This window comes from Triplophysa rosa, linkage group LG2, assembly GCF_024868665.1.
Source record: "Triplophysa rosa linkage group LG2, Trosa_1v2, whole genome shotgun sequence".
Lineage (NCBI taxonomy): Eukaryota > Metazoa > Chordata > Actinopteri > Cypriniformes > Nemacheilidae > Triplophysa > Triplophysa rosa.
In genome coordinates this window covers 3,133,533-3,161,476 of record NC_079891.1, presented here as the reverse complement: position 1 = coordinate 3,161,476, position 27,944 = coordinate 3,133,533, and the positions used below count along the sequence as shown (strand labels likewise).

The window sequence follows — 27,944 nt, the reverse complement described above, 5'->3', positions numbered from 1 at the left end:
TTTATATGTAAAGAGCACTTCGCAAGATGTAAACACTGGTCCGGTTTTATATATTTTTTAATATTACATATATAATAAAATCTTAGTTAACATTTTGATTCAGTTTAAAGTGTTGGTTGTATTCTGTTCAAACATTTGTGCAGTGTTAAAAAACCAACCAACTTTGTTTATGTTAGTGGTCTAACCTTTTATATAATTGAAGCTGTTTCAAGCTGTAACTGAACCTTCCGTGTAAATGAATAAAAACCGAATAGGTCTGCCACTGAAAAAATAATTATGTTTTTTTTACATAAAATAAAAAATTAAGAAAGCGAATCCCTAAGAGAGAACTTTTAAAACAGTAAAAAGCAAAACATATGTGACCCAGGACAACAAAGCCAGTCTTATGGGTCAATTTTTCGAAATTGACATTTATACATCATCTGAAAGCTAAATAATTGATCATAAATAAATACATTAATTGATGCATGGTTTGTTAGGATAGGACAATATTTGGCAAAGATACAACTATTTAAAAATCTGGAATCTGAGGGTGCAAAAAATCTAAATATTGAGAAAATTGCCTTTGAAGTTGTTAATCAGAGGAACTGTAGCAGGCCGTTGCTAAGAAGAAACAAGTTTGTTTTAACGCTAAAAAATTATAAAGCTGAAATTCTAAGCTCTACATAGATACCAAACTTGAGTGGGTAATTCCCTAAGAGCGGGTAGCAGCGAGTTAAGTTTGTAGGCGTGTTTCTGGCCATTATTGTTAGCGATTTTACTGCATCCACTCACAAAAATAAAGTTTCTATATATTTACGGTAGAACATTTACAAAAATCTTTATGGAACATGATCTTTATTTAATATCCTAATGATTTTTGGCATAAAAGAAAAATCTATCATTTTCAACGTAAGACTGGTTTTGTGGTCCAGGGTCACATGATGTTGCATGTCATGTGTCGCCAGTGGCTCAGTACTGCGTCGCATCTGTTTTGACAATGTGAGATAACATGGTACACAAAGAAAGACTTGCATATCAAAATTATGGTAACTGTTGAGTTTTAAGATAAACACTTTGAATATGAGAGGATCCGCACGCTGCAGTGTCACTCAGTGCGGCATCTCTGTCTGTACATGTGTTTGAACACTGTGGCGCGCTTGAGCATGCATGGAGATTTTCAGATAAAATGTCATTTTAATTTGCGTCTTATGAAATTTGGACACATAACAGTCAATAGTGTTTTGTTTAAGCGTGATAATTGCAAAAAATAATTTGGGGCTTTTAGTAGTCTAGTTTTAATGGAAAAACCAGGGGACCCCCCCAAGTTCATTATTTTAGACTTCATAAGGTGTCCTTTAAGGCTAATGAGGCTAAGTCATGTTGTGATATACCATGAGGTGAGTAGACCCGCAGGTTGATTGGGACTGGCGAGATGCCTTTATTCTGTCCGGTGAGGCGATCTGTCTCTGCTTCAATCTCCTGACGGACTTCATCAAAATCAGTAAACTTCTTCCCCTTACACTGCAGGAACTCGGCATATTCTGAAAATACAAATAAAGAGTATTAAACATGATTGCACTTTTGAAAAACATTTCACGCGTTTAACAACCATCGGTGTACAAAAGCAAGATTTTACCAGTAGGGCAGTTGATGAGCTGAAGCACTAGGGGGCGCCGAGTGACAATACCAGATCCACGGGGCAGAAAATCCCTAAAAGAGAAGGAATTGAAAATGAGCTCATTTAGTTACCTTCCTGTTGTTTAAAGCCTGTTTGTGACTCGGTGAAACACAAAAGAAGATATTTTGAGAAATGTCTCAGTGGTTTTGTGTTTATATACAGTGGAAGTCAATGGGGGTCAGTGTTGTTTGGTTTCCAACGTTATTCAAAATATCTTCTTTTGTGTTCTGCACAAATCATACAAAAAAATCATTTGGCAGAAGAGCGTAAGATGCCATGCTGCTGTCAGACATTGCTTTTATGAGCCATTGAGAGAGAAAAAAACGTACATATTGTGAATACGAAAGTCTCAGTGATTAATCTAGAGATGGCTGTGTACGTTCACACTAAACAGCTCATAGCGTAAACAGATTTACTGATTAAAAAAAAAAAAACATTAGTCCTGCCTGACACATTTGTCCTTGTTCTATATTTATGTGTCATAGCCTCTCTTGAAAAAGAAGCAAAAAGAGATGGTTGTAATTAAGAGAACTTGGAGAAAGACCTTCACACCGTGCGAGAAAATCACTGTACGAGATCATTAAGCAGAAGTGCTCACAGTGTTTGGAAAGACAAAACGTGTCATTTCATTGCACCTCTTGACCACAGCTGATCTGAAATGGGTTTTCAGAGTTTGGGTGTATCATTTAGCCTCCATAATCTAATCTTGTTTATTTTAGGTAGCTAATAGCCTGTAATATAATCAAATGTGGCCTAGGAATATTATCAAATGAACCTGACAGTGTCACACGATAAAGCAATCACGATAGTGATATTACAGACCTAACAACTGATGATCATTTCTTATCGACCTAGAATGTTCACACTTTGATTCTTCATAAACTGCTTCGTAAGTTTTTGGGTTCGTAAGTGGGTGACGACAGTATTCAGAGCAGTAAATGATGAGGTTAAGTTTGTAAGTTATACCAGACACGGTTTATTTTAAGGATGCTCTGAATGAATTAGGTGCTTTAGTCGTAGGTCGATATTCTCCTCACAGCCCATTTCTGCAGAAGGAGGGCAAACCATTACTTTACAAATTGATTTGACAATAACTTAAAAGATTGCTGCTGCAATATTATATAACCTAATTTGATTCAGTGGAGCTTGCTGCCGTGAATTGATATTTATGTTGTTGACTTTTTGAAAAAGGGCCACACATACAGTGAAAAGATTCATACATGAGCCTAATGCTGTCCCAGAAACCCTTTGCAACACCTTAGCGACCGCTCAGCATCATCCTAGCAACGCCCTAGTACAACTTATGAAATATTGGGACAGTGAGATTTACATGCATTTTCGTAGTAAAAATTATGTACTGATGTCTAAAAAAAGATTTTCATTTCATTTAAAAGCTGCAAAAAACGTATACTGTGCAAAAATGAGTGTTTAAAACAGTCTCCTTATCTGATTCACAAGCTTGTAATAATGATTTATAATTTGAGCTGTTGTGTTACATTTCGCTGTAAACTTCATTTTACTTTGAAATAACTTGTCTTTAACATCATCAATGTGTGTTAAACTGCACCCAACCTGCGATATTATATTTCAAACAGAGATGGCGATAGAGAGGCAAAAGTTGTAAATAGTAGCTTTAATTTTATTTTAGCAGCACTCTTCTTTCGCTTCCTTTGACAAAAAGAAGTGAAAACGCAATGACATCTTAGTTCTGTACAGCCACCGTAGTGCTTCAAAAGGGAAGGAGGGCTAGAGTAAGCCGTTGATTGCAATTCGCAAACCTCACCACTAGATACTGCTAAAAATTCTTTAATAGAAACAAAAAAGCTTAGCACAAATTTTGTTTTCAAGAAATTACATTTTATAAAACATTCTCCAGTGCGCTGACTAAAGACGATTGTTGTCAGAAACGAAATGACCTTTTATGTCTCCAAACATAGCCTCCATAAAAATACCTATTCAAGTTTTAGCCTTTCGCATTTCCACTGCTATATGAACAGCCCTAGGGATGTAACGATTCACCGTGAGCCGGTTGAAAATCGGTTATAATGAGCGACGATTCAAATCGGTTGAGGTGTGAACTGATTCGCGATACATTTTTTGAACAGCAGGGGCCGCTATTTTCACTGCAAACCTAAACGTGGACATGCTGATATTTCTTAAATGCAAAAAAATCCAAGAAAAGCTCAGACAGTATTAGTTTGTTTATATTAAAGAGACTATTTCTATTATTAATTTGTTATAAAATTGCAGTTTAGTTTTGTTATTTGAAATAAAACATTATTTTATTATACAAAGAAACGTGAAGCATTTAAGAAATAATGCAAGGGAAGTTGTTCATTTCTAATTTGTTTCAACTCATTTTGTAAAAGTAAATCGTGAATAAATCGCATCGTGAGATCAGAATCGTGACTCGCATCGCATCGTGAGCTGAGTGAATCGTTACATCCCTAAACAGCCCATTTACTGACGCACGTGCATTGTCAATGCACAGAAGTCCCATCTGCTTCTGACAAGCACTATAATGACAGTCATACGACAGCTGTGAAACCCCGGCTGCTTTCCACAGAACTGCACCATCACATAAATAATTATCACTTCATGACTGTTAGTCTGAGCAGGCATGGAGGGCACCACGCTACACAATGTTATGACAAACCAATGCCCTCGTTCGCCATCGAGAAGTCCTTTCTTGTAACAGCTGTGGGCATTGTACTAGCATTCAAGAGGGGTTTGTGACTGACCGGCTCGACCGATGCTTTTGCGTACTGTGTGGCGTGACCAATAATACAAAGTGAATAACAATGCAGAGTGCACTAATAGTCACAATGTTATTGAATTCTTTCATCATTTACTCATCCTTATGTCATATTAAGCCTGTATGACTTTCATTCTTTTGCAGAACACAAAATAGATACTTTAAAGAACGTTGGTAACGAAACTGCATTGGCCCCCATTGACTTTCATTGTATGAACACAAAACCACTAAGACATTTCTCAAAATATCTTCTTTTGTGTTTCACATGCAGAACAATAAGTCATATACAGGTTGTGAATGCTGTGAAGGTGAATAAATAATGACAGAATTATCATTTTTGGGTAAACTCTTCAATAGCACCCTGCCGCTGTGTTTGTTTGGGCTTGCGCACGCAAAAAAAAAAGCAGCTTACAAAGCTCACAGTGTTCAGAGCTTGTTGAAATGGGAAGAGAAACCTGGGGCCCATATGATCCATGTGCGTAGGTTTACAATCACCCCACTGTTTTACAAATGCAAATGTTGGAGTGGGAAACGTGAGATTAAGGAAGAGATTTTCAAGACCCCCACGAACAGATTTTTTGAAGAACTGTCCTTGGTCCTGAAAACAAACAGGGATCATCTGCCTGAAAGCCAGACACAAAATAAAAAAGAAGATAAAGGATTCAAATGAGAACTTTCTTCTTTAAGAAGAGGTTGGATGGAGATGTACCACATAGTAAACTTTGGTTACAATCATTTTCATAAGGGCCCACATAAAATACACTGTAATATTTACATTTACGCATTTGGCAGATGCTTTTATCCAAAGCGACTTACATTGCATTATACTCCACATTTGTTTTTTAAGTATGCGCAATCCCTGGAATCGAACCCATGACCTTGGCGTTACTAGCGCCATGCTCTAACCACTGAGCCACAGTACTATAGTATATTATAGTATTTACTATAGTAAACTGTAGCAAAATTTCTAAGTGTTATACTATACTAAAATTAGGCTACAACAGGATAACATACTACCGGAGTTTGTCATGCGGGGGCGTTTTTGATCATGCGTGCAATACTCTTTTTAACACAACCACAACATGTTTTATCAAGCAATTGTAAATATAGCACTAAAATACGCATTGTAATGCATTTTTGGTCGAGATTGTGAACATAAAATATACAGCAGGGAATACGATACAGGCCTGTGGCTCACATACCCCCGCTAAACCTGATCGGTGAACATTAAACCCTTGACTGACTTCACCTCCGTTATACACGCCACCTCTGGATACATTTATATCTGTTCTGTATGATCAAAACATCATGAAATAATTGAGCCAGAACACCAATTTTCGGAGCCATTAACGATGCGACATTATTCTTGTACATTAAAGCAGTATTAGCCCAGATAGCAGGAGAGCGTGTGAAAACCATTGAATCATTTGTTAATGTTAATGCATCAATATTTCCATTAGCTCAGTGGTTAGAGCATGCCAAGGTCATGGGTTCGATCCAAGGGATTGCACGTACTCAGAAACAAACGTATAGTATAATCCAACCCAGAAAAGTGTTCTTAATATCCACAGGTCTCCAAACAGAAAGCATTCAGACAGCCGTCTGATTCAAACAATGTGCTTTTGTTTCTATAATTTACACATTCATAAATACTGTACCTACATCAACAAGGTGTTGCTAATAGCAGTAAATGAATGATCACAACAGAAAGACAGCACTGTACTGTATTTTAACTGTGAGCAGTGTGCAGATGAAGAAGTTTAACAAGAGGAAATTATTTATGATTTATTGGCTATAATATAATATACATACCGATAACATTAAAAACGACCATTTATCGGCCGATACCGATATGGCCGATAGTTTATCGCGCATCCCTATTTGAAATGATGAAAAATTATTGTGAAAATGCCGTATTGGTTACTATAAATGTTTTAAAAGAGTTGTACCTTAACATAGTACAACATAACATATAGATTTACATATTTACTGAGTGCTACAGTGTCACAAGTAGAAAGTGCCCTTTTTTTGTTTCGGCCACTGCCCCTCAAAATGTCTGTGCACGGCCCTGATGCCCACAATGTGTTTAGGCAGCTCGATTTAGAGCCTATGATGGCCTCAATCAAACGAGAGCACACACACACACACACACACACACAAAGAGAGAGAGAGAGAGAGAGAGAGAGAGAGAGCATCATTCTCTTGACACTTTTTTGTCGGGGGATGCCGAGAAGGATGTACAATACATGTCAAGATCAGACTGACAAAAGCTTTTATGCGGCTGATGTTAATCAATCAATAAAACTAGATACATAGACTAGACATTGTCAAAACGCTGGATTAAAATACATAACAAATGTACCTAATGCATATAAGGCAGTAAAATGATGCATCTGTTAATATTTATGAGCACCTTTCTCGATAATATTATGAATACAGCAAATAGAAATATAATCTGTGCATCGCATGTAATAACGAGTGATTCCTGTATATGGCAGGGAGAATAAATGATGCATTAACGGTAGATGTTATCAGTCACCATGCATGTTACGTTAACGTTGCACATCAGATGACACTTACTTCCCGACGAAGTTCTCTAATACCGAGCTCTTCCCCGCACTCTGCCCACCGACCACGGCGATCTGAGGCAGGTCCAGGTTGGCATTTTGTCCGATGGCAGAGAAGGCGTCCTGCAGTTTGTTCACCAGAGGAATCAAGTCCTCCATTCCCCGGTTGCCCATCTTGTGGGACAAATGGGTAACGTTACTTCACAGTGGAAGAGAAAAGGGAGAACTCGTGTCTCAGATGAACCCGAATGGGCAGGCCCCGCGATATCTGAATGCTGTCCCTCCCCGCGTTTTCTTCAATTTTTCTCTATAAATCGACATACGTCCTCGCTCCCACCCGCTGCCGCCTGTCTGTTCACCTTCGCTATGATGATCCGCAGGAGGGATGCGAGGATGTGCCACTTGCAGTACCAAGTGAAGCCGTTGGGAGGCGCAATTGAACATTTTATATAAATACCGGTATCTTGCTTAATTTTAATATTGTTTATTTCACTTATTTAACCAAGATCCTCATTTAGTACCATAATAGTTGGGACACAATTGATCCCACATCGTTATACAGGATGGGAATTTGTTTTAAAATGTATTACGAGCAGCTCTTCCTCCGAGCCAAGTGAGGGCGCACCACCTGTAAATGAACTTCAGCGCCACATAGATAACAGCGACAGAGGAAGAGTCGTCTTGAGATTTAAACGCTGATGGAGTGAAAATTAATTTTTGTATCAAACGGTGAGCTGTTTTCATACCAAGTTGTCTTTATTCGCAGACAGCCGTGGAATGTTTGCTGTGTATTGCTAGATTTTATACAGACTATAGTAAGATCTGCCTTCGGCTGTCACGAACAGATGTATACTCTGAGTCTGATTGTAAAGTAACTGTTATGTGCTGTGCTTAAAGAACTGTCAAGGCTTGTGTGGTAGGAGTAGAATTTATTTACTATCTTCTTCACCAAGAGAAATTCTTTATATTTTTCGATGTATATATCAGACAAATATTGAATATTGATATTAACATAGGACTTACAAATCGTGCAATTATGTCATATTCAGCATATCCAATACTAAAAACTTCAGTCCATTATTATTTGTATGCGGTCTCGGTAGTTTGGACCCCAAAGTCAATTCAACTTTATTATAGTGCACACTTAAAACTTTGTATTGCGGTAGTGATTGCTTTATATAGCAGTGCATTTTGGTGGTCACTAGAAACTTGGCTGTTGTAGAATAGTAGTGTGGAAAGCCTTTTCTTTTTTCCCTATTTTTATAATTATCCTCAACTGTTCTAGAAACATTGTTCTCAAGATTGTTGGTTAAATCACATGATGTCAGCTTGCTTAAATGGATGGACTTGCTCTTGGCTGCAAGCCTACAGTATAACGTTTTCTGAATTAAATGGAAACAGTTTGATTGTGTAGTCACTTATATAATATATACTAGTGTAAACTAGTTTTTTTAAGTGTAAAAAAGGAAATGGACACACAGCCCAGCTGTACTGGTGACCGAAGGTCTTAATGGTATGAACCAAATGGAATCCTATCTAAACTGGTCTGAAGTCCAGAGATAGATTAAAAGGGATCGTGTTGGGTTTATTTGACAAAATATTGCTGTGGCACGGTATGTCTCAGTCATCATACTTCATTACTTTCTTTTATTCCCTAGAATTTTAAAAACAGGCAAACTTTGTGTTTTAAACAGACATCAGGTTATTGCGGTGTGGATCTGGGCCATAACAGCAACAAGAAGAAGAATTCTCAAAATGAATCAAGGGGAACATCCCAACCAGCAGCACAGGGAACCTGAAACAGGCCCATCAGAGCCTCATGGACCAGGAGCATCAGCTGATTCTTCTCATCAGTCTCCTCAACAGACCAATGAACTACATGTGCTTCCTCACGGACGGTAATGAGCCATTATCGGTTTATGACTTTGCAACTGTCTGTCTATATTAATCTTCTTAGAATGAAATAGAATTGAATTACAATATTTATCCCGTTTACATTAGTTGTGAAATATATTCGGACATTTCACACATTTCTTCCTTCACAAACAGACCATCAGCACCGTATCCTCCCCCCAGTCTCCCCTCAGTCAGACCACACACCTCACAGAACCACGTGAATCCAATTTCTGTGCCACGGCAGTCAGCATTCATCCATCCAATGCAAGGTAGAAGATTTGACTTTTTCATGCTAAATATGCCCATTTACTTGTTTCACCGCCCCTGCGGATAGCCTCATTTAATAGGTTTAATGTTTTTATCTATTTTTATCGTAGGAGTACCTTTAAGTCACTCCAAGCGGGAACCTAAAGCGTTTCCAGAGGGAGGGGTTAGGCAGTCTATTCTGGGACAGCCTCCCATAGGCTCACCTGTAAAAGATCTCTACAGAATCTTTTCACCTGGTCGTTGTCCACATTTATGTGAATCTTACATCAAAAGGGTAGCTGTCATTTCTCTTTATGTACCCTTAACACCAACAAAGGCGTAGTAACCTGTTCACACCAGGAGAATACTTGTTGCCCTGTTTGCACCGAAAACAAAAACTTATTCAAAGGAAATATTTGTTTGTGACATTAAAGCATATTACTGATAAAAAGTGCTTATACATTACATTTCGTGTCTGTGTCTACATGCTGTATTATATTATTTTATATATAACTATTAAAGCTTTTGGCATTTGCTATGTTTTAGCGTTTATTTATGTGGATCGAGGAGAAATAAGGTTGTTTCTTTAAATATAAAAATTGTTCATGTTTTTTTTTCAGGACAGTCCTGTGCAGATTATAGACAAAAAGGAAAATCATCTTAAAACAGCAGGAAAAAGTAATCAAGCAGATTCAGACACGGGAAAAGGTACCACTGGACAAATTCATTCTTCATTTCTGGAATATGGAGAGCCTCTTTTGAAAAAGCAGAGAGGTCAGAGGTAATCATGATATGTGCTGCTTATTAAAAGTGCTGTGACTTCAAGATGTCGTGCTGTTATTTAAATGAATATCTCTGTAGATAGATTACAGTTCATGATTTAATTCAAGACACTTATAAAACAACATAGTTTTTGACAGGGCAATTGAGCTGGGGGCGGAGTCTGCAAATGAAGATAAACTACAGCAGCCACCAAAAGCAAACTTTGCAAAGATATTGGACTGTGAAGGTATACATTACAAATCCCATACAGCACTCAATTTTTATCTCTTTAGTCTCCGACAGATTACAAACCCATTGCAAAAGTGTCACACCCTATGCTGTTTGAGTTAGACTTAACACTTCATCTTTACTGATAAGTCTAGCATCATTTATACCCTTCATCAATTTTAATCATGAACATGGTTATTTTTCCCTAATAAATGATGCAGAGGGTGAAAACACCAGTGTACTGCTTGAGGACGACAGCGTGGATCAGGACAGAGCAGCAGGGGTAGAGTATCTCATCATCAATAATATATTTTTCTTTTTTTTTTGGCTCTGTATACATCCCAGTACATACATTTATTCCCAAAACCTGGAATATTCTTTTAATTTGAATATGTATTGATATATACTGTAAATGATTTGAGTGTTGTGTTCCTCAGGTTCAAAGTGTTGGCACCTCACTTAAAGTGACCATTCAGCGCAGCAGTGAGAGTCGAGCCTTCAGCACTACATCTGAAGAAACGGATGTAGAGAAAGAGAAAGGCAAATTTACCTGCTACGTTTGCAACGTCGCCTGTGCTGACCAGAAAGTAAGACATAACTGTATGGTAATGAGACGAGGAGTCAATCATATATTGATATACAGTATGTTTATTTTCAACATATTGACGTGTAGTTTAAACATAGTGTATGAATTGACCTCTGCAGGCGTTTCAGACACACATGGTCAGTTTGGATCATCAGCAGCGTATGATGGAAGTCCAGCGTGCAAGTAACACCTGCCTGGCCTCACTGGTACCCCAAAGCCGAGAGTCTCTGCTGGGTACTGACAGGTCAGTGGTGCTGTCAACATTTGATTTATTTCAAATCTTAAAGGTGCAATACGTCATTTTTGCCTCTCTCTATCGCCATCTCTGTTTAAATTATAATATTGCAGGTCCCTTTATGTACTTACCTTAAAAGTCCAGTGTGTAATTTTGTGGAGGATCTATTGACAGAAATGCAATATAATATACATAACTATGTCTTCAGTGGTGTATGAAGACCTTACATAATGGAGCGTTATGTTTTGATTAGCTTAGAATGAGCTATTTCTATCTACATACACCGCGGGTCCCCTTACATGGAATTCTCCATGTTGTTTCTACAGTAGCCCTAAACGGACAAACTGCTCTACAGAGCGCGTTTCGTGAATACTTTGTCTCCTTCGGCAAAGAAGCGAAAACGTGACAACATATTTGTCCTGTAAGAGCCACCGTAGTGCTGCAAAAGGGAGGGGTGAGTGTAGGGCTGGGCGATATATCTTGCGATTCTTATGCTCTCAGTTTCTCAATGACTTGCGTTTAAATGCCGCCACATCCGAATGCCAGAGGGCGCTCTTGCGCAGAAACTCCGAATATGTGAAACAGAAGAAGAACAATTAGTTCCAGGAAATGCCAGTGGTCATACATATTCTATCGCTGTTCTTCAAACCTTTTCAGTTATTTTCATGATAATAAAGTATATTTATAGTGATGATGTTTGACGAGTGTTGCTTTTTCAAATGTACTTTATAAACGACTCAATCTCGTAATGATTTTAGATCGAGCAGTACTTCCTACTGATCAAAGAGCCGTAGTTCACGGAAGAGCTGTGCATAAAACATCGAATTAATTTCAGAATCGATTTAGACACATAATTAGCGTGAACCGCGATATATATCGCCCAGCCCTAGGTGAGTGGTGGAGTGATCGTTGGTTGCAATTTGCAACCTCACGGCTAGATGCCGCTAAAATCTCCACATTGCTCCTTTAACGTGGGTTGAAGTGAAATGTCGTCAAACTGACCTTTTCTTGTGAAATCACGTTAATTTGATCACCCTTAATTTGTAATAGCGAATAAAAACAATTGTGTTTAAACGTCACATATGTACAGTACAGTGTAATTTCAGGAAGTTGTAAGAGAAAACAATTCCAATACTGCATTTCGTAACACATTCTTTATCTTTGTTTTGTAACAGGGAGAGGAAGATGGGCCGCCAGCGCTGGTGTCCTACATGCCAATGTCATTTTTGTGGTGATCTCATAGAGCACAGACGAACGACAAAGCACAAGGTGGTCTTCACAATAACAACTTTCGAAAGAAAAAATGACCCATTTCAAACTTAGGAGTTGTCTAGGCATTCTTAGTTACAACGAAGACAAGTCTTGGATGCTGTAGTATACCGTTACGTTTCAGAGAATTGTCTGCTTCTTCCTTTAAGCATGTTGGGGCGAAGGTCCTTAAAAAATGATTTACTGTGTCCTCGAGCTCATTATTTACTGCGTCCTTGTACTTTTGTCCATTAACAAAGTAAAAGTTCAAACAATTGAGGTGGTGGAATCCTTATACCAAAAACTGAACTTGTTCTTCAGCTGGCCAAGATCTCCTCAAGACCCTTCTGTACGGTGTGTGAGCGCCATTTCAGAACTCCTCGAAAGTTTGTGGAGCACATGAAGTCTCCCGATCACAAACAGAGGGTTGAGGAGGTTTGTGCGTGTTATTTTAATCTAGACATTAAAGTTATGTTAGATGATATGCATTTTGGGGCTCTTTGAATGTGTGTTACAGCTCAGAGACGATGGCGGCCCGGAGGTGATGGAGGAGTTAATAACAGTGGATGCTGTCGGTTGTTTCGAAGGGGAAGATGATTATGAAGAGGACAGAACTGAAGAAGAGATTCCGGTGCTTGAGAAGGTTAGTTGCGTGACTTCAGGTGACTTCAAAACCTTGGTGTTATTGTACAAGAATGCTGAGTTTCTTCAATTTTGTTTATAGGATGCTGTTCATAAAGAGATTAGTCCTGAGGAAGCAACTGGTTGTGAGGTGTATGATCCAGATATACAGTGCGGTGAGTGATGGACTTAAACTGCATTTATGGATTTTTACTTTTTCATTTCTTTAACTCGTGTTTTTTGACCTGCAGGCACTAGTTTTGTGGTCCCTGTCGCTGGCTTTCTCTGTAAGCTGTGTCATAAGTTTTACCACTTTGAGTCTTCAGCACATGAAACCCACTGCAGGTCTTTTATGCACTTCCAGAACTTACAGGTGAGAAAAAAAATCATTTGACTGATTTGACTTTAGATTTAGAAACGACTTTGTGTCATGTTACTGAAGATTTGTAAACCTTACCAATTGAATTCAAGCTTGTGATTTTGAGAAACCTCATTTTTGTGCGTTGACAAATTTGAGTAAATAATGTAGGAGGTCTTTTAAAAGGCTTTTTAACGTATTTTAGAAGTACAACGCACTAAAAATGCAGAAGAAACCTCATAAGGACTCTGAGAGTGATGTCTCGCGCAGCAGTCCCACGGCGGACTCCCCAGAACTGGAGCTCATCGCCATCCAGTCAGATCTCAACACATCACGCATCCGTTACCCAAGAAAGAAAAGGCGATCTAAAAGACATCACAAATCCAAGACGCCATACTGGAAAAACTCTGTATCCGTTGACGGGAAACATTTAGTGTGTTCTTCACACTTCAGCTCGGGGTCAAACCAGGAGTCGTATAACCAAGAATGCAAAAAGTCAGGGGTTCAAGTACTGTCCGTAAAGTCAATTGAAAAAGACAAAAGCTCTTATGACCCTGATTATTTTCCTAATGAGCACAAAACTGGGAACATAATGCACAGTTTGTGCCATGTTTCGCAGTTAAACCCCAAAGAGAATGTTTCACAATCTGTGGAATTTAAAGAGACAGTCAGCAAAGATCAAGCAAAACAAACTCCTCATGTTCATAAAAGCCCCATGAGAACGGTGAAGAATACCTGAAGAATGCAATACACTTAAAGCATTGCATAATAGAAATAATGTACACATTATATATTATTTATATAATGTATATTCACAGTATTTATATATATATATATTATTTATGTTCTCTGCACTGCTAAATAAATGCTTTTAAAGCATGCTTCAAACTGTTAATAGTCTTTTTTTATAAGCAAACACAACCACGATTTCAGCTAAATGCTTTAATGCTAGACTAGACTGCCACTAGGCGCTTAGTACACTTATTGTTCAAATGTAATTATTTTCTGAGCAAAAGAAAAACGGGGCTTGTATGTTGGTCTGCTCTTTAGAGGCAGTTGTGATCTCTTTGTTATTTCAGTTTTATCTGTCGGGTAGTATGGACATTTCCAAAAATTGTTATTTATATGATTTGTTAAGCACAGATCAGATATCTGTCATTTTTTGTGGTTACCTGAAGCTTTATAGACATATCATAGGACATTACGCTTTTTAATGACGCATTCTTGTTTATTTATTTAGTGGAATGGTATTTTATTGTTTCTATTATCTCTTAATGTATTTTTATTGTACAGTACATGATATACTGACACCAAGGCTTGAGCTCTGTGCTCTGGTGAATCAGTACACGTGGCATGCAGATGCGTACGTGTCCTGCAGGGGGCGCATGCGCAAACTGCCGGGCATTATGGGGCGGAGATGGCATTCTAGCGCACGCGTACAGACGACGGCGAGGAAGGAAACCAGTAACATTCGCCAGTGGGCAAAGGGATCGATAAACATCACATAAAGACTTAAAAGTCACCGTGCAGAGAAGAATCGTGTCTCGGCTTGTGGTGTCATGGCTCAGAATGATTTGATGAGTAACGCGGAGGACGTGGCGGATCGGGTAAGAATTAAGGCCCTGCCAACTTCCCTCAGAAAATCACTGAGGGTTGACTTTAAAACCGCCTGTTGTGTTTTACTCTGAGCGAAGCTCGTGAAAAGTGTGTCTTTTATTTTTAGTTCAGCTCATATTTGAGTTGTTGCAAAAGCATTTTGTTTCCCAGCGAACTTGGTTTGTGTTCGGATGAGGAAACTGAACTGTGCGCTAACGTAACTGTTAACACTCTGAAGGACTTAAAAATAACGTTTTCTTATGGCCTCGTGTATTTTATATGGCATTTTGAGTGATGCCCTAATGCTGGTTTCTAGCAGTGCTAAGGGTATTCTCGAGGCAGCTGCATCTGCAGATGTGTTGGTGTCACTATAACGTTACGCACATATTGTGAGAAAATATGAGATGGTGTTGATCAGATCGGAAAAGAAAAATGATAAGCAGAAAGCGAATATGATGCATTTAAAATGCATTTGCGTGAGTTGAGTCTCGTTCATTTCTCACTTTTAAATATGTTTGAAACAAGCACGAGGCCGTGCGTGTCATCATCTCTAAAGATACGAGATAAGATGCTTTGTCTTCTTATCAGTGTTATTTATTTAAGTCCTCTAAGAATGCCAAGACATCAATAAGACTAAGATGTAGATGTCGATGTCATTACATCTGTACTATTTGAAATAAGAGGGATGATTATCAAAGAGTATGCTTCAGGGACATGTCTGTCATCATGCTGTTTTTATATTTTGCCATGATGACATATGTTGCTTTAAATTAAATGTGTAGTCCATTGCTGCCTGGAAACATATCTCTTTAGGCACACTGATAAGTAATAGTTTGTTGACAAAGAGGCAGACATTGGCCCTGAGAGGTCTCTTCCCATTCATTCGGTTTCACTTGGTACTTGTTGAATTCTGATTGGCTCATTCTCTTCTTAGTGCTGATGTGGATAGTCTGGGGGCGGGGCTTATCAGATGCCTGTAGGCGATATGGAGGTGATATGATGTAAGCCTGGCAAATGTTTTAATTAAATGGACCTTTTAGTAATCATACAATCACCTTTTCTTTGCCCAAAAGTGAGTTAGTTTATTAGTGTCTTGGTATTCCATTCAGATTAGTTTTTATAGCGCTTTGCTCAATTTTGTTACAAAGCAGCTTTACATGTTTTTGCAATAGAGAGTCAAAGGCGTAAGGAAAAAACAGTATAGAAATAACAACAAGAAAAAGAAATGATGTAAAAACACAAACATATAAAATACATGGTATTAACATATGGTGTTATTGCAATTTTTTATACAAGATCTACCGTAATATGACTTGCTGTAAAACAATTGGGCAATTCCAAGAAAAATAATGTTTTTACCAACGGTTTTTACTATACTACTAACAGCACAATTGTCCACATTTGGTGGTTCAAATACCCATGTGAGGTCTCTACTCAAGTTTTTAAAGCATTTGTTTTATTTTTAGTGCATGAGTCTTCATAGTCAGATAAGTGCCTTTTTCAGGATTGTCACATCCATAACGGTCCACATGAAAATTAAAATAATGTAAATAAACTATTTTATGTTCCATCAAAAGCCATCCCTTCTCCATTTGATGGGTATAATGGCTTCTGTAACTCGTGAATTTTTTGAAAGAAGAAAATTAGCAGATTATTGCAAAAAAAAGAAATCACAAAAACAATGTAAGTGATCTTGCTATGTTTATTGTAATAAATAAAAACTATAAAAGCTTTGTTTTTCTTTGATAAAAAAATACATTTAAAATAATTACGGATCAGCCCCAAAATTTCATAAATCAAAGTTTCAAGGATCACCAATTGTTGTATCAAGAAGGGAAAGGACATAAACATTTTTAAGCCCACTCTTTTTTAAAAAAAAAAAGAGAAACAACAACAATTACTCTTCCTACACACATTATTCTATAAAATGGTGATGAAATGTGTTTTCTAGAGACTTTCCAACGATATAATGTAGATAAGAATTCACATGCAAAATCTTTAAGGAAGCGCCAGTTAAGGGGCAAAACATATATCACATCTAATTTTGATAAAGAATCGTTATTAAAAATCGAACCAGCAAAGTTTATTTCCGTCAAATAAAAATTCTCTGTGTTCATCAGAACAAGGACATTTATACAGATTTGGAACAACTCGAAGGTGAGTAAATGATGACAGAATTTTCATTTTTGGGTGAAGTATCATTTTCATAATGAATTGTCACATAGTGGATGCGAAAACAAGCATATCCTTACATGCATAAACTCTTTCAAGAAATAGAAATTCTCAAGTCTTCTTGTGCCTACCTCCTTATAAGCCTTTAACTAGTATTACTTACTTAGCACTTTTTGAACATTAAGTTTTCTAAAAAGTGCCATTGCTGCTATTATAAGCAACCTATAATAAGCACCCTTGTGTTAGCGGTAGTATATAGTCTGTGTCAGCGATCATTACAACATCCTTGTGCATCTGTGCTTAACACGTTGCATGAGGCAGTACTGAGGTAGTAAAGGTTTATTGCTGGTGGAGTGCAAGGTTTACTGTTATTTAAATGCTGGAAATGTAGCCAGCGTGCTCTTGAGATCTGGCCACCTGCGTGTCTGAAAACGGAGAAATGAAAGTTAAAGGTTGAACATTAAACAGTGTTCGGATAAAGAGGCGCTTCAGTGTTTGCTTGATGTGCCGTGGAGGCCGAAGCGAGGTTACTCGTAACATTCACACAAGGAAAGTCATTGGATTCCTAGATTGTAAAATTTGATAACACGAAGAGACCTTTTTCTGTGTGCATTTTACGCCTTTATAGACGGGTGGTGTCGTAAGTGAAGTGGAATTAAAATGGATTTCTTAATGCATAAATCTGAGCCACATAAAACTTTTACGTCTTTGTTGCGTCTCAGTCGGCTCCTGAATGCTTACCCAAGCTAAAAACATTCTGTACTTATAATCTTTGCAGAAAGCTGTAATTATTGCCTTCATACATACCGTAAACTTGTCATTTTATCATAATGACTGTTTCATGCCAAAGTCGTAACGGTTTGAGACATAAACAGGTATTGTCTTATGATAAGCGCACGCACGGGCATCACTTTATCAGCTCGGTTGCGAAGGGTCTGCGTATGGTAACTCTGCTCTTTCACTCATCTGCAGTTCCTTCGGGTGACAAAGCAGTACCTGCCTCACGTAGCGCGCCTCTGTCTGATCAGCACCTTTCTGGAGGACGGCATCCGCATGTGGTTTCAGTGGAGCGAGCAGAGAGAATACATCGAGACGACGTGGGGATGCGGCTACTTCCTCGCATCACTCTTCGTCTTAATCAACTTACTCGGACAGCTGGGTAAGAATGACGCCGTAAGGGTGGAAAAATCGTAACGTTTTACAAGCATCATCTCTAAACTCTTCTTTTTTGAAACAGGTGGCTGTATACTGATCCTAAGCAGAAATTTTGTCCAGTATGCCTGCTTTGGATTATTCGGTATCATCGCTTTGCAGGTGTGAGCCGAGTTTGGTTTCTTTAGTTAACGTATTCAAATTACACTCCGAATAACGTGTCTCCATCTCTTCCAGACTGTAGCCTATAGCATTCTTTGGGACCCGAAGTTTTTGATGAGGTGAGCCTTGGATATGGTCATCCTCGCGATTGTAATGCTCTGATGACATCATTGTCTTCTCTTTCTTGACGCTCTCAGGAATTTGGCACTGGGTGGAGGTCTGTTGCTGCTGTTGGCTGAGTCTCGTTCTGAAGGCCGGAGTATGTTTGCTGGAGTTCCCACGATGAGAGAAAGCTCTCCCAAGCAGTACATGCAGCTGGGAGGCAGAGTCCTTCTGGTCCTCATGTTTATGACTCTGCTTCACTTCGATACAAGCTTTCTCTCGGTGAGCAGACCACCTCAGATAGAGCCAATATTTCAATACGAAATCAGCAAAACAAAATATGACATTACATTGTGCTCACTTGGCATGAAAATAACGGCAGGGTAGAGAAATCTTGGGGGCGCTTTATTATAAGAGTCAGTTTGTTCATATTTTTTAATGGAGTAAAATAAAAGTCATGTTCAATATATTGGTTTATATTGGCAGCTTGGTTTGTTTGTAAAAATATAGAATTTATTACATTACAATCATTTCTCAAGAGCAAAAAGATTCAATAATATGGTTTATCATGATAAATGATTTTCACTATATTGTTACGTGGGCAGTTTAAAATACTGCAGATTTATATGGTGCCTGTTGCATATGAAAGCGTTTCTATTGATGACACGCAAAAAATTAAGAGACCATTTTAAAATTATTTTTAGTTTTACTAAAACTAAATCTACTATTTATAGGCATGTTACTACTAACAATATTTCTCCCAAATTTCAAATAAAAATATTCTTTCCATTTGCAATTATTTGCAGAAAATAACAGAAAAGATGCTCTTGTCATTTTTCAGACCTCAAATACTGCAAAGAAAACAAGTTCATATTCACTTTTAAGCAAAACAATAAGTAATAATGTTACATGCATTTAGGAAAAGTTCAACAATCATTTTTTATGTGATAACCTGGATTCTTATCACAGTTTTCGTGTGTCTTGTCATGCTGTCAGTCTTTCACATTGCTGTCGGATGACTTTGTCACGCCTGAGGTTTGATTTTGTCGAAATTCAAGGCTGAATAAATGAAAATTTAGAATGGTCTCTTAATGTTTTCCACGGCTGTATTTACAAATATAACATGATATTGTGATACTACTGTATATAACGATAAGCCCTTGCAATTATCGCGATGTGAACCCTGATACCAGTGCGCATATATGCTTTTATATAGATCAAAATGTTCAAATTGGTTGTAGATATCTTTTACAAATGATTTTGAATATAGGGACACATTAACATTTATAGTCAGCCCTATCTGGGTTTATAACTGTGCTCGGAAAGTCAGATCTGCCATCTTATACAGTATGTTTGCAGAATTTTATTGCCGTGCTTTCAGCTGTTGGTGGAGGCCAATGCTTCCGTCTTGGTGATTAGTGCAGATGGTGTTGTGATTTTGTTGCTCGGATGTGGGCAGAATTTGTGTCAGTTGCGTGACGATGCAAAGGGGAAGTCAGCTCTGTCAAACCATAACCAGTATTGATTAAAATGTTTGATGTCTATTAACAACATTTATGTCTAACATATTTGGTCTTAAATATGAGAAGCAAAATATTTACTGATGTCTTGAAAGGATGTGAACATTGTGCATGCCTTCATTGTAGTAACCCATTGTGGCCACTAGTGGTCAGACTTGGCTTTCAGATTTGCACAGCTGATTGGGTGTTCCTACTTCCTGTGTTTTGCCCTTTTACTTTCTTTATCAAAACTGATAAAAAAACAATTCTTTTGGTTGTCCTAATTCACATTTGTGTTTGGTTTTAGATCTTGCAGAATCTGGTGGGTACCGCTCTCATTGTCCTCGTGGCTATTGGTTTCAAGACCAAGCTGGCTGCCCTCACCCTGGTCATTTGGCTTTTGGCTATCAACGTGTACTTCAATGCTTTCTGGACCATTCCAGCCTACAAGCCCATGCACGACTTCCTCAAGTACGACTTCTTCCAGACCACATCGGTGATCGGAGGCCTTCTGCTGGTAGTAGCGCTAGGTCCAGGTGGAGTATCCATGGATGAGAAAAAGAAGGAGTGGTGAGACCGGACTGAACTCGAAAGGCTCACTCGGTAGTTTTCGACAATAGTTTTTCTGTGCAGTTATCATACAAAGCAGGTACACTACTTAGGGAGAAACGAGCCAATTGAGGCGTGGCCTCAAACACCCCAGGACCAACAGAAAGACCCGCTCTCCACATATCATGCACTGTCTGTGTTTCCATTCTGCCTGCTTATGTCTACCAGCACTTTTAGACATTAGTCAACCATATTTATTTTCTAAGGTTTGGGCTTCTGATGTTTGAGAACCCCCTTGAAAATCCGGTTTATCCACATTATAAACGTGTTCTATAAGGTTTGCAGCCATTAATGTAATAACAAATAATTCTCTTTCGTTTCTCTCTGCCTTTTTGTGTGGGTGCCAACTGCAGTGAGCTCACCAAAGACTCACTAAAACACCAATGTTGTCAAGTTCAGTCTATCAAGAATCCGAAGTAAAACTACACACGATGGACAGTAGAAGTCATTGAAAATTGTGTTTCTGTATCAGCAAGAAAATGAGTCAGGTGTTTGCTATCACCCGGCTGGTCTTAAAATCGGATGTCATCGTGTTGAAATTTGCTGCACACTGATTATGTTTTATGGCTCACTGTGTAAATCTCTGATGTCTCCCTATCAACAGGCCACAGGAGTATTAATCGAAAACGTTCAATAGCATTAAAAAAAAAAAAAAAGGTGTTCCAAGATCTTGCGGCATTGTAATGAATTGTTAGCTGTGTGTTTGCTGTGTGTTGTCAGGTCACTTTGAAGTTTACAAAAGGTGAATTATAGTGTTTCTCAAAACAAGCAGAAAAGTCGGGTTACAAAAATGAAAACCTGTGGTTTGTCGGACTCATTGTTGCTCCTCTTTGTACAAAAAGAAATAACAGAAAAATATTGTTTTTCTAAATGTTTTAAATATTTGTTTTGACATATAAAGGGAAAAGAAAAACATGTTGGTTGTTTTTTTATTTACACTTTTAAGCGGGAACCAACAATACAAAACTGTGTCAGTTATGTATTGACAAAAATGGCAGTGCTATTCAGAAGTGCAGAACATATTTTAAAGGCTGTTGTGTTAAATTGAAGTATAAATGTGGATTCCATCATGCTGTTTTTCTCAATTCTGCAAGTGCTATGACCGGTTTCATAAACTGCTAAGATACTTAGTTACATAAATATATCAGTTACATAAAAAGGTAGCTAAAATCAAGCTAATATGAATCAGAAGAGTAAGATAAGCCTAAACTAATCGCTGGACAGTCAGACTTGTTCTGAAACGAACAGTTCAGCCGAAATTTGGAAAATTCTGTCATCATTTACTCGCCCTCGAAGTTGTTCCAAATCTATACATTTATTTGTTCTAATGAACACAGAGAAAGATATTTGAAAGAACCGTTCTTGGCCACCATTGACTCCCATAGTAGGAAAAATTGCTTCATGAATGTCTTTGCTCTACTGAACACAAATGAAGATATTTTGAAGAATGTAGAAAAGCAAACCGTTCTGTGGCACTTTTGACTACCATTGTCATTTTTCCTACTATGGTAGTCAATAGGGATGTAACGATTCACTCAGCTCACTATGCCATTCACGATTCTGATCTCACCATGCGATTTACTCACGATTTATTTTTACAAAATGAGTTGAAAGAATACTATAGTATACAGTAACAAAGTCTAGTAAATAGTATACTGTGGTATGCTGAAATTTACTAAAAGTATTAAAGTTATTTTTTCATGCGAGTTTAGTTTGCTAAATTACCTCATTTTGCTGTCTTCAATAAATGGATTGGTCATTAATTTGCAGGAACTTTGTTGCAGTGTTAAGACTACCTATATAATATTTTTGATATGTGAGGTCAGCAGAAGTTTCACAATGTACTGTTACAGTAAGACGGTGATAACTTGCTGTCAGCAAAGTGAAACGCAAAAAAAGGATGAGGTTATTATATATGTGACCCTGCAGTGCAAACCAGAATAAGTCTCAAAATCTATTAGACAAGCATCAAAGTCATCAATATTTTACATGGTATTGCGCAGTCAATATTAAATGTATCGAGGTTATACTTTCACATAATGTTTCTTTAGGATGATTTAATGTAGTTAATCACAAAAAATGGGTTTGCACAGGCAGGGTCACATATGAAGATGGATTTATTGCAATGGGGTTTCGGGAGCGATATAACGATATTTATTTTGTTGTCGAGGTTTGTAAAGACAGAATTTGCTTGTTTGTTTGCGAACACTGGTGAGTTTAGTTTCCGTAGTGAACAATTGACAGTGCTCGGTTCCGCCAGCAGAGGGCGCGCCCGGCATTTCTAATACTGCAGCAAACCTCGGCACGACCGCTTCGAACGATTTCCTTCATTTTGACACATTTGCTCTCGTCGTCACGTATTATTTAAATTCTTCAAGTAAGGTACTGCATTTCATTTTGAAATATATTTGTATAATTGAATTATATAATGTAATATATTTGTCCTACTTTAGTATGACTTTTACCTCAAGTAGGCTATTACGCGCTGAAGAGTTCGAAGAGTCAAAGTCGTTTTAACGATATTGACGTAAAATTTCTATGAAATCACGTGACGTGATTGTAAAGTGATGATGCAACCATGGTTTTTGGATGGGGTACAATGGCAAGCGCATGCAAGTAATAAAGGGGACCATCCATGTTTTTAGCATAAAACTTTGTTCTTAAATAATATCGGTACCAACAGGCCTCTTGTATATTTCAAACCCATGCACCACACGAATTTCCCAAAACACATGCGAAATCTAAAAAAAGAAATGAAATTCATGTTTTTTTTTCATGTAAAGGGTAAGCTGTAATTTTGTAGCCTAAATCAGAGTAGTGTTTATTGACAAATTCACTTCAATATAGGACATTTTCCTCACACGGGTTTTGTAGTGTTTGACTTCGATTTGGCCCTCTGGCTGTTCTCCTTCTCTTTGAGCCCGCGGGTCCACTTCCTCAGCCTTGAGCCAAGCAGCGTTTACTCTCTTATTTGTAAACAAATACTGCCTTCTTTCTAGCCACAGGTTCGAAAAGATGCTGTGGGGCCAGCCGAGTTCAGTCGCAGGCCGATGGAGATGGCGCAGGGCTCTGGTTTACCGCACCAGCTCTCCTCATCGCCACATTAATAACTCTTCCAGTTAAAGATGTTCCCGTTTGCATATCGAAAGTCTCGTTGCCTCCGCAGGAAATGTGGAAACTGTTAAAGATCAATGTAGCACTTTAAGAGCGTCAACCTCGGGCCACACTTTAAGTCGGCCTCTGTGGGGTCACCGTTCTGAAGATGAAGGTGAAGAGGTCGGTCTTTAAGTGCCATCAAAAAGATGTTTCTTCGCCGTTTCGGCCTCTCCTTTGAGAAGCCGGAACACACAGACAGCGATTTGTCACCAGACACGGCCTCGATAATTTCCAATTTCATGGGAGCCGGAGAAGAGACGGCGATGGTCAGCCACAGCTGGACGTGTGTGTGTCCGCTGTGGGCCGGGCCATTGTTGAAGCCCCAGCCGCAGGCCACTGTGTGTGTGGGGGACACTTTCATTCTGAGCTCTCTGACAGCCAAATGTCACCATTAAGCATGCGCTGCAAAATCGAAGGCATTCATGAGCGACGCTCCTCATGAGCCATAAAAAGGGTCAGCGGTGAGGGTGACTCGAGTTCAGGAAGTCAAGTTGTGCCCAGATTCAATGGTGTCATGCTTGTTCTGCTCTTTGATGTGACGTGTGTGGAAATGTGGCTTCTTTCTCACACTTGTTAGCGCTGTCAATCATCCGAGGGATTCTTTGGTTAAACAGTTGTCTGTTCTCAATGCTGCCACTGTGAAATGGGTGATTTTGTTGACAGATCGTCAGATAATTTCATCGAGATGATCCGATCGGTCGAACCATGAAACGCTTTCTTAAACGGATAGTTTTGGTTGTAGATGCTGATTGGTCGGTATAGCTTTTCTGTCATGCTAAAATACACAATTCGTCTATGACATGAAACACCTGTTCAGCGATCTTCTGTTTCTAGCATCTGTTATGTTTGTAACCGAACAACGGCGGTACCCATATAGAAGTCAATGGTTCGGTTACCAACATTTCTCAAAATATCTTCTTTTGTGTTCTGCAGAAGAAAGAAAGTCACACAGGTTTGAAATGACTGCAGGGTGAATAAATGATGATGACAGAATCTTTATTTTTAGGGTGAATTATCCCTTTACTATCCTTTAGCTCCCATACAACAGCAGTATCATAACGTTTTGAACAAAATGTAAAACAATTAATGTAAAAAAAAAAAAAAATTCATCCAAGAGAACAATTTTCAATAACATGTTTTCTATTTGTTATAGAATTGACAACATTAAAGGTTTAATTTAACCTGTTGTATGTAAATTGATAAAAATTATATGTTTGTCACTGGAAAATAAATCCAAGAATAGAATTTGGAAAGCTAAAGAGAGAAGTTAAAGCAGCAAAAAAATACGTAACATTAAAACATACGTTGGCGGCTAAACCAATAGGATTAAATGTATGTAATAACATAAAAAAGAAAAAAATATATCATTTCTTCACATTCCAACCCTGTATGACGTTCTTTCTTCTGCACAACACAAACAAAGATATTTTGAAGAACACTGGTGACAAAACAACACTGGCCTTCATTGACTTCCATTGCATGCACACAAAACCACTCAGACATTTATCAGAATATCTTCTTTTGTGATCCACTGAAGAAAGACTCATACACCGGTTTTGAAGGACAGAAGGATGAATAAATAATGACTATGGGTGAACTATCCCATTAATATTGCTTATTTCTAACAGGCTTTACTATTATGCAAATATAGTCACAGTTAAATGGGTCGCACATGGATCCACCTGTTGTAGGTGATCAGTCCCGTGAGATCTGTCAACATCAGCCACTCCAGGCTCTCAACACACTTCCTACAGCCCTCTATCCCTGACATGAAATGCAACATTTGCTCTTTATTGTCAGTGTTGGATAAACACGAGAGGCTCTTTGATCACGGCAAGGGGAACCTGTTGGTGTTGTGGTTGAGGAGAGGAAAGAGAGGGAGGGGTGGATGCTGGGAATCATTGCCACGCAGGAAGCGAGGCCGATCTGCTGGTGATTTCTATTGTCTCCTGTTGTTTGACTGACACGATGCCAGGAGGCTCTCGCCTGAGGGACCGTCAGTTACTCCATCCACGAATTCCTCTGGAGGTCACGGGTTAAATCGAGTGAGGTTTGATATAAAGCGACCCCAAATGTATGTAATATCAAATATCTCCTTATAAAAGACACTTTCGTCATTTATTTACCCCATTCAAAACCTGTATATGAGTCTTTCTTCAGTGGGACACAAAAGAAGATCTTTTGAGGCATGTCTGAGTGGGTTTGCGTTCAGCTAATGAAAGTCAACGGGGACCAATGTCCAACATTCTTCAAAATATCTTCGTTTGTGTTCTGCAGAAGAAAGAATGTCATACAGGTTTGGAATGGCATGAGGGTGAGTAAATAATGACAGAATTTTCATTTTTGGGTGAACTCCCGTATAGAAAACCTATATATAGCATCTCCATTGTTTTATTATAAACGTTGATTTTTTTATTGATTTAGAGCTGTTCGTTTAAAGTAAACAACAGTTTATTCAAGTCACTCTGTCCCATCCTTTCTGGCCATATTGCGAACTTTCTTTCCAACTTCTCTCCATCTCTTCCCCTGCCACCAGCTTCTTTTCTCTCCGCTCTTTGGGCCTCAATTGAAGGGCAATGAGGCAGCTAATGTGCAGAAAGATAGAAATTTACTTGCTTTAAGTTCATGCTGCAGACCTCTCTGAAAGAGAGCATTCAGCTCCCTGCCGCTCCACAATAAGAAGCGATTGAATAAAGCCTGCAAGCAGGTTCTTAGCGGCTACATGATGGTTCAGTTCACGGCCCATTTGCCTCCAATGCTCTCCTTTTTCTCCCCCGCATATTTTGATCTCTTCCCCTCTAGCCGAATGACATCTTTCGGCCGGACCCCCCTGCTGTGGAGGTTTAAATGAAATGCATTGATACGGCCACAAGAAGCAATTTGTCTCTTGAACTGTTTCGAGGATTTAAAGAGAGGAAAAGTGAGAGAGCGATTGAGAAGGTTTTGCATGACCTGTCTGTGTTGCCGTGTCGGATGCATTGATTTTTCGACGTTAATGGTGAATTCGCTCAAATAAGTTTCGTCGTATTCTTTTTTTTTTTTACTGAAGGAGTCACGTTTTTTGCATTCAAGTGGCAGGTGCACATGCTTGTAGAAAACATCTCTCTTCACATTCAAATTCAAGATGAAACACTTGACGACGGCTCCAGGGACACACAGCTTGAAGCAGAAAATGATTTTTTCCCATTTTTCTCGCTCAGGAAATACAGTTGGGAAAAGCGCCAATTGTTTACTCTTCAATAAAACCGCTTTAATTAAGGACAGAAATACGTTTCTTATTTCCGATCAAGTATAGGTGACCTCCCAAACTAAGTGGCACAAAGCTGTATTTAACCTCTTAGACCGTGTCGGTCTACATGTCAAGCGTTCTTTGGCTCTCATTTACCCTTTCTCACCCCATCTCGCTCTCTTTCTCTCTCTATCAGCTCCAGCTGTGAATGTTTGTTCAGGTTGGGTGAAACCATCAAGGCAAGAAAATATCATCGCTGACTTCTGCGCTCGCTTGAACACCCGCCACCCCCAATTCAATTTTCTCGGACTTTATTTTTGTATTTTTTCCTCAACAACAGGCCCTGTATTTACCAACACTGGACTCTCAAAAGCTTTTAGACCGTACAGTACTTAGACACTGGGCTCCTAGTCTGAATTTAAAATCTAATTTATATTTCAAAGTTAATTAAGTTTCTGAAGATTCTTTAAAAAAGGCAATAACATGAAATAAGCCATTTTTCTAGGTCGCAATTCATGAAATGAACTATGCGAACTCTTTCATGCGTGAGATTACATTCGCTTGTTTCCATTTCTGCAACCTTCGTCAAACTTAATTTTTTAACCGAATTTTTTTAATCAACTATTCACTCTGATTCGTATGCACATAATATACAGAAAAACTTTAATTATGAAACATTTGAATCCACACTACATATGAAAGCTCTTCAGCTGACTTCGTTTTCTCGTTTCCATTTGTGGTTTGAAGGTTTTCCTTTTCGCAAAGACAAAATAATACTCATTACAAACCTCACGTTGAAAAAAACCCCGTAAGCGTTCACAAACAGCAGCAACAAATGCGAAAGCATGCTTGGTTTAAAACGCTTAAAGCTTCAAAATAATATGTCAACCTCATTAAACGAAACCTACAGAAAGATGCATTTTCTCCTGATAGGCCTAGTTTTATTTCCTCTCTTCACATTCACGTTTTTGTGTCTCACTTCGTGCTCTTAACCTTAACGCACGTCACAGCCGTAATGAGCAAACACAACCGGTGTGAATAGGTATTAGAACCGCCATTTAATAGGAGACACTCTTTTTTGAAAGGACTCTGCCTTCATTCACGC

At 38.5% G+C, this 27,944-nt stretch overlaps 3 protein-coding genes across 5 annotated transcripts in view; 2 read left to right on the top strand and 1 right to left on the bottom strand.

Annotated features, from left to right (window-relative positions):
- Positions 1 to 7,385, bottom strand: part of dnm1b (dynamin 1b) — a 30,549-nt gene extending 23,164 nt beyond the window's left edge. Inside the window, 3 exon segments of the mRNA XM_057360341.1 lie at positions 1,374 to 1,523; positions 1,619 to 1,692; positions 6,996 to 7,385. Of these exon segments, the coding sequence (XP_057216324.1) occupies positions 1,374 to 1,523; positions 1,619 to 1,692; positions 6,996 to 7,156 (385 nt within the window). The 5' untranslated portion in view covers positions 7,157 to 7,385.
- Positions 7,386 to 7,612: 227 nt separating this feature from the next.
- Positions 7,613 to 14,043, top strand: ciz1b (cdkn1a interacting zinc finger protein 1b). 3 transcript variants are annotated; one of them, XM_057361398.1, is made up of 15 exons: positions 7,613 to 7,711; positions 8,677 to 8,880; positions 9,032 to 9,147; positions 9,256 to 9,419; positions 9,745 to 9,905; positions 10,045 to 10,133; positions 10,336 to 10,397; positions 10,552 to 10,701; positions 10,820 to 10,944; positions 12,111 to 12,204; positions 12,505 to 12,618; positions 12,701 to 12,826; positions 12,908 to 12,980; positions 13,056 to 13,177; positions 13,371 to 14,043. In XM_057361398.1, the coding sequence occupies exons 2-15, from the start codon at positions 8,738 to 8,740 to the stop codon at positions 13,899 to 13,901; spliced, it is 2,070 nt and encodes a 689-aa protein (XP_057217381.1). In that variant the 5' UTR covers positions 7,613 to 7,711; positions 8,677 to 8,737; the 3' UTR covers positions 13,902 to 14,043. The 3 variants fall into 3 exon arrangements, with proteins under 3 accessions (XP_057217381.1, XP_057217361.1, XP_057217370.1); XM_057361378.1 differs by having other exon boundaries at positions 13,368 to 14,043; XM_057361387.1 differs by having other exon boundaries at positions 7,642 to 8,595; positions 13,368 to 14,043.
- Positions 14,044 to 14,577: 534 nt separating this feature from the next.
- On the top strand, positions 14,578 to 21,369 carry surf4l (surfeit 4, like). The gene is made up of 6 exons (XM_057327617.1): positions 14,578 to 14,769; positions 17,903 to 18,089; positions 18,168 to 18,244; positions 18,320 to 18,363; positions 18,442 to 18,628; positions 20,153 to 21,369. Exons 1-6 carry the CDS (start codon positions 14,722 to 14,724, stop codon positions 20,417 to 20,419), a joined length of 810 nt encoding a protein of 269 aa, XP_057183600.1. The 5' UTR covers positions 14,578 to 14,721; the 3' UTR covers positions 20,420 to 21,369.
- The last annotated feature ends 6,575 nt before the right edge of the window (positions 21,370 to 27,944 follow it).

Coding starts and splice junctions, on each gene's coding strand:
- surf4l (XM_057327617.1), top strand. CDS start 14,722: ATGGCTCAGAATGATTTGATGAGTAACGCGGAGGACGTGGCGGATCGG. Junction 14,770..17,902: donor CGGAGGACGTGGCGGATCGG/GTAAGAATTAAG, acceptor ACTCATCTGCAG/TTCCTTCGGGTGACAAAGCA. Junction 18,090..18,167: donor CAACTTACTCGGACAGCTGG/GTAAGAATGACG, acceptor TTTTTGAAACAG/GTGGCTGTATACTGATCCTA.
- ciz1b (XM_057361378.1), top strand. CDS start 8,738: ATGAATCAAGGGGAACATCCCAACCAGCAGCACAGGGAACCTGAAACA. Junction 10,398..10,551: donor ATCAGGACAGAGCAGCAGGG/GTAGAGTATCTC, acceptor TGTGTTCCTCAG/GTTCAAAGTGTTGGCACCTC. Junction 10,945..12,110: donor TCTCTGCTGGGTACTGACAG/GTCAGTGGTGCT, acceptor GTTTTGTAACAG/GGAGAGGAAGATGGGCCGCC.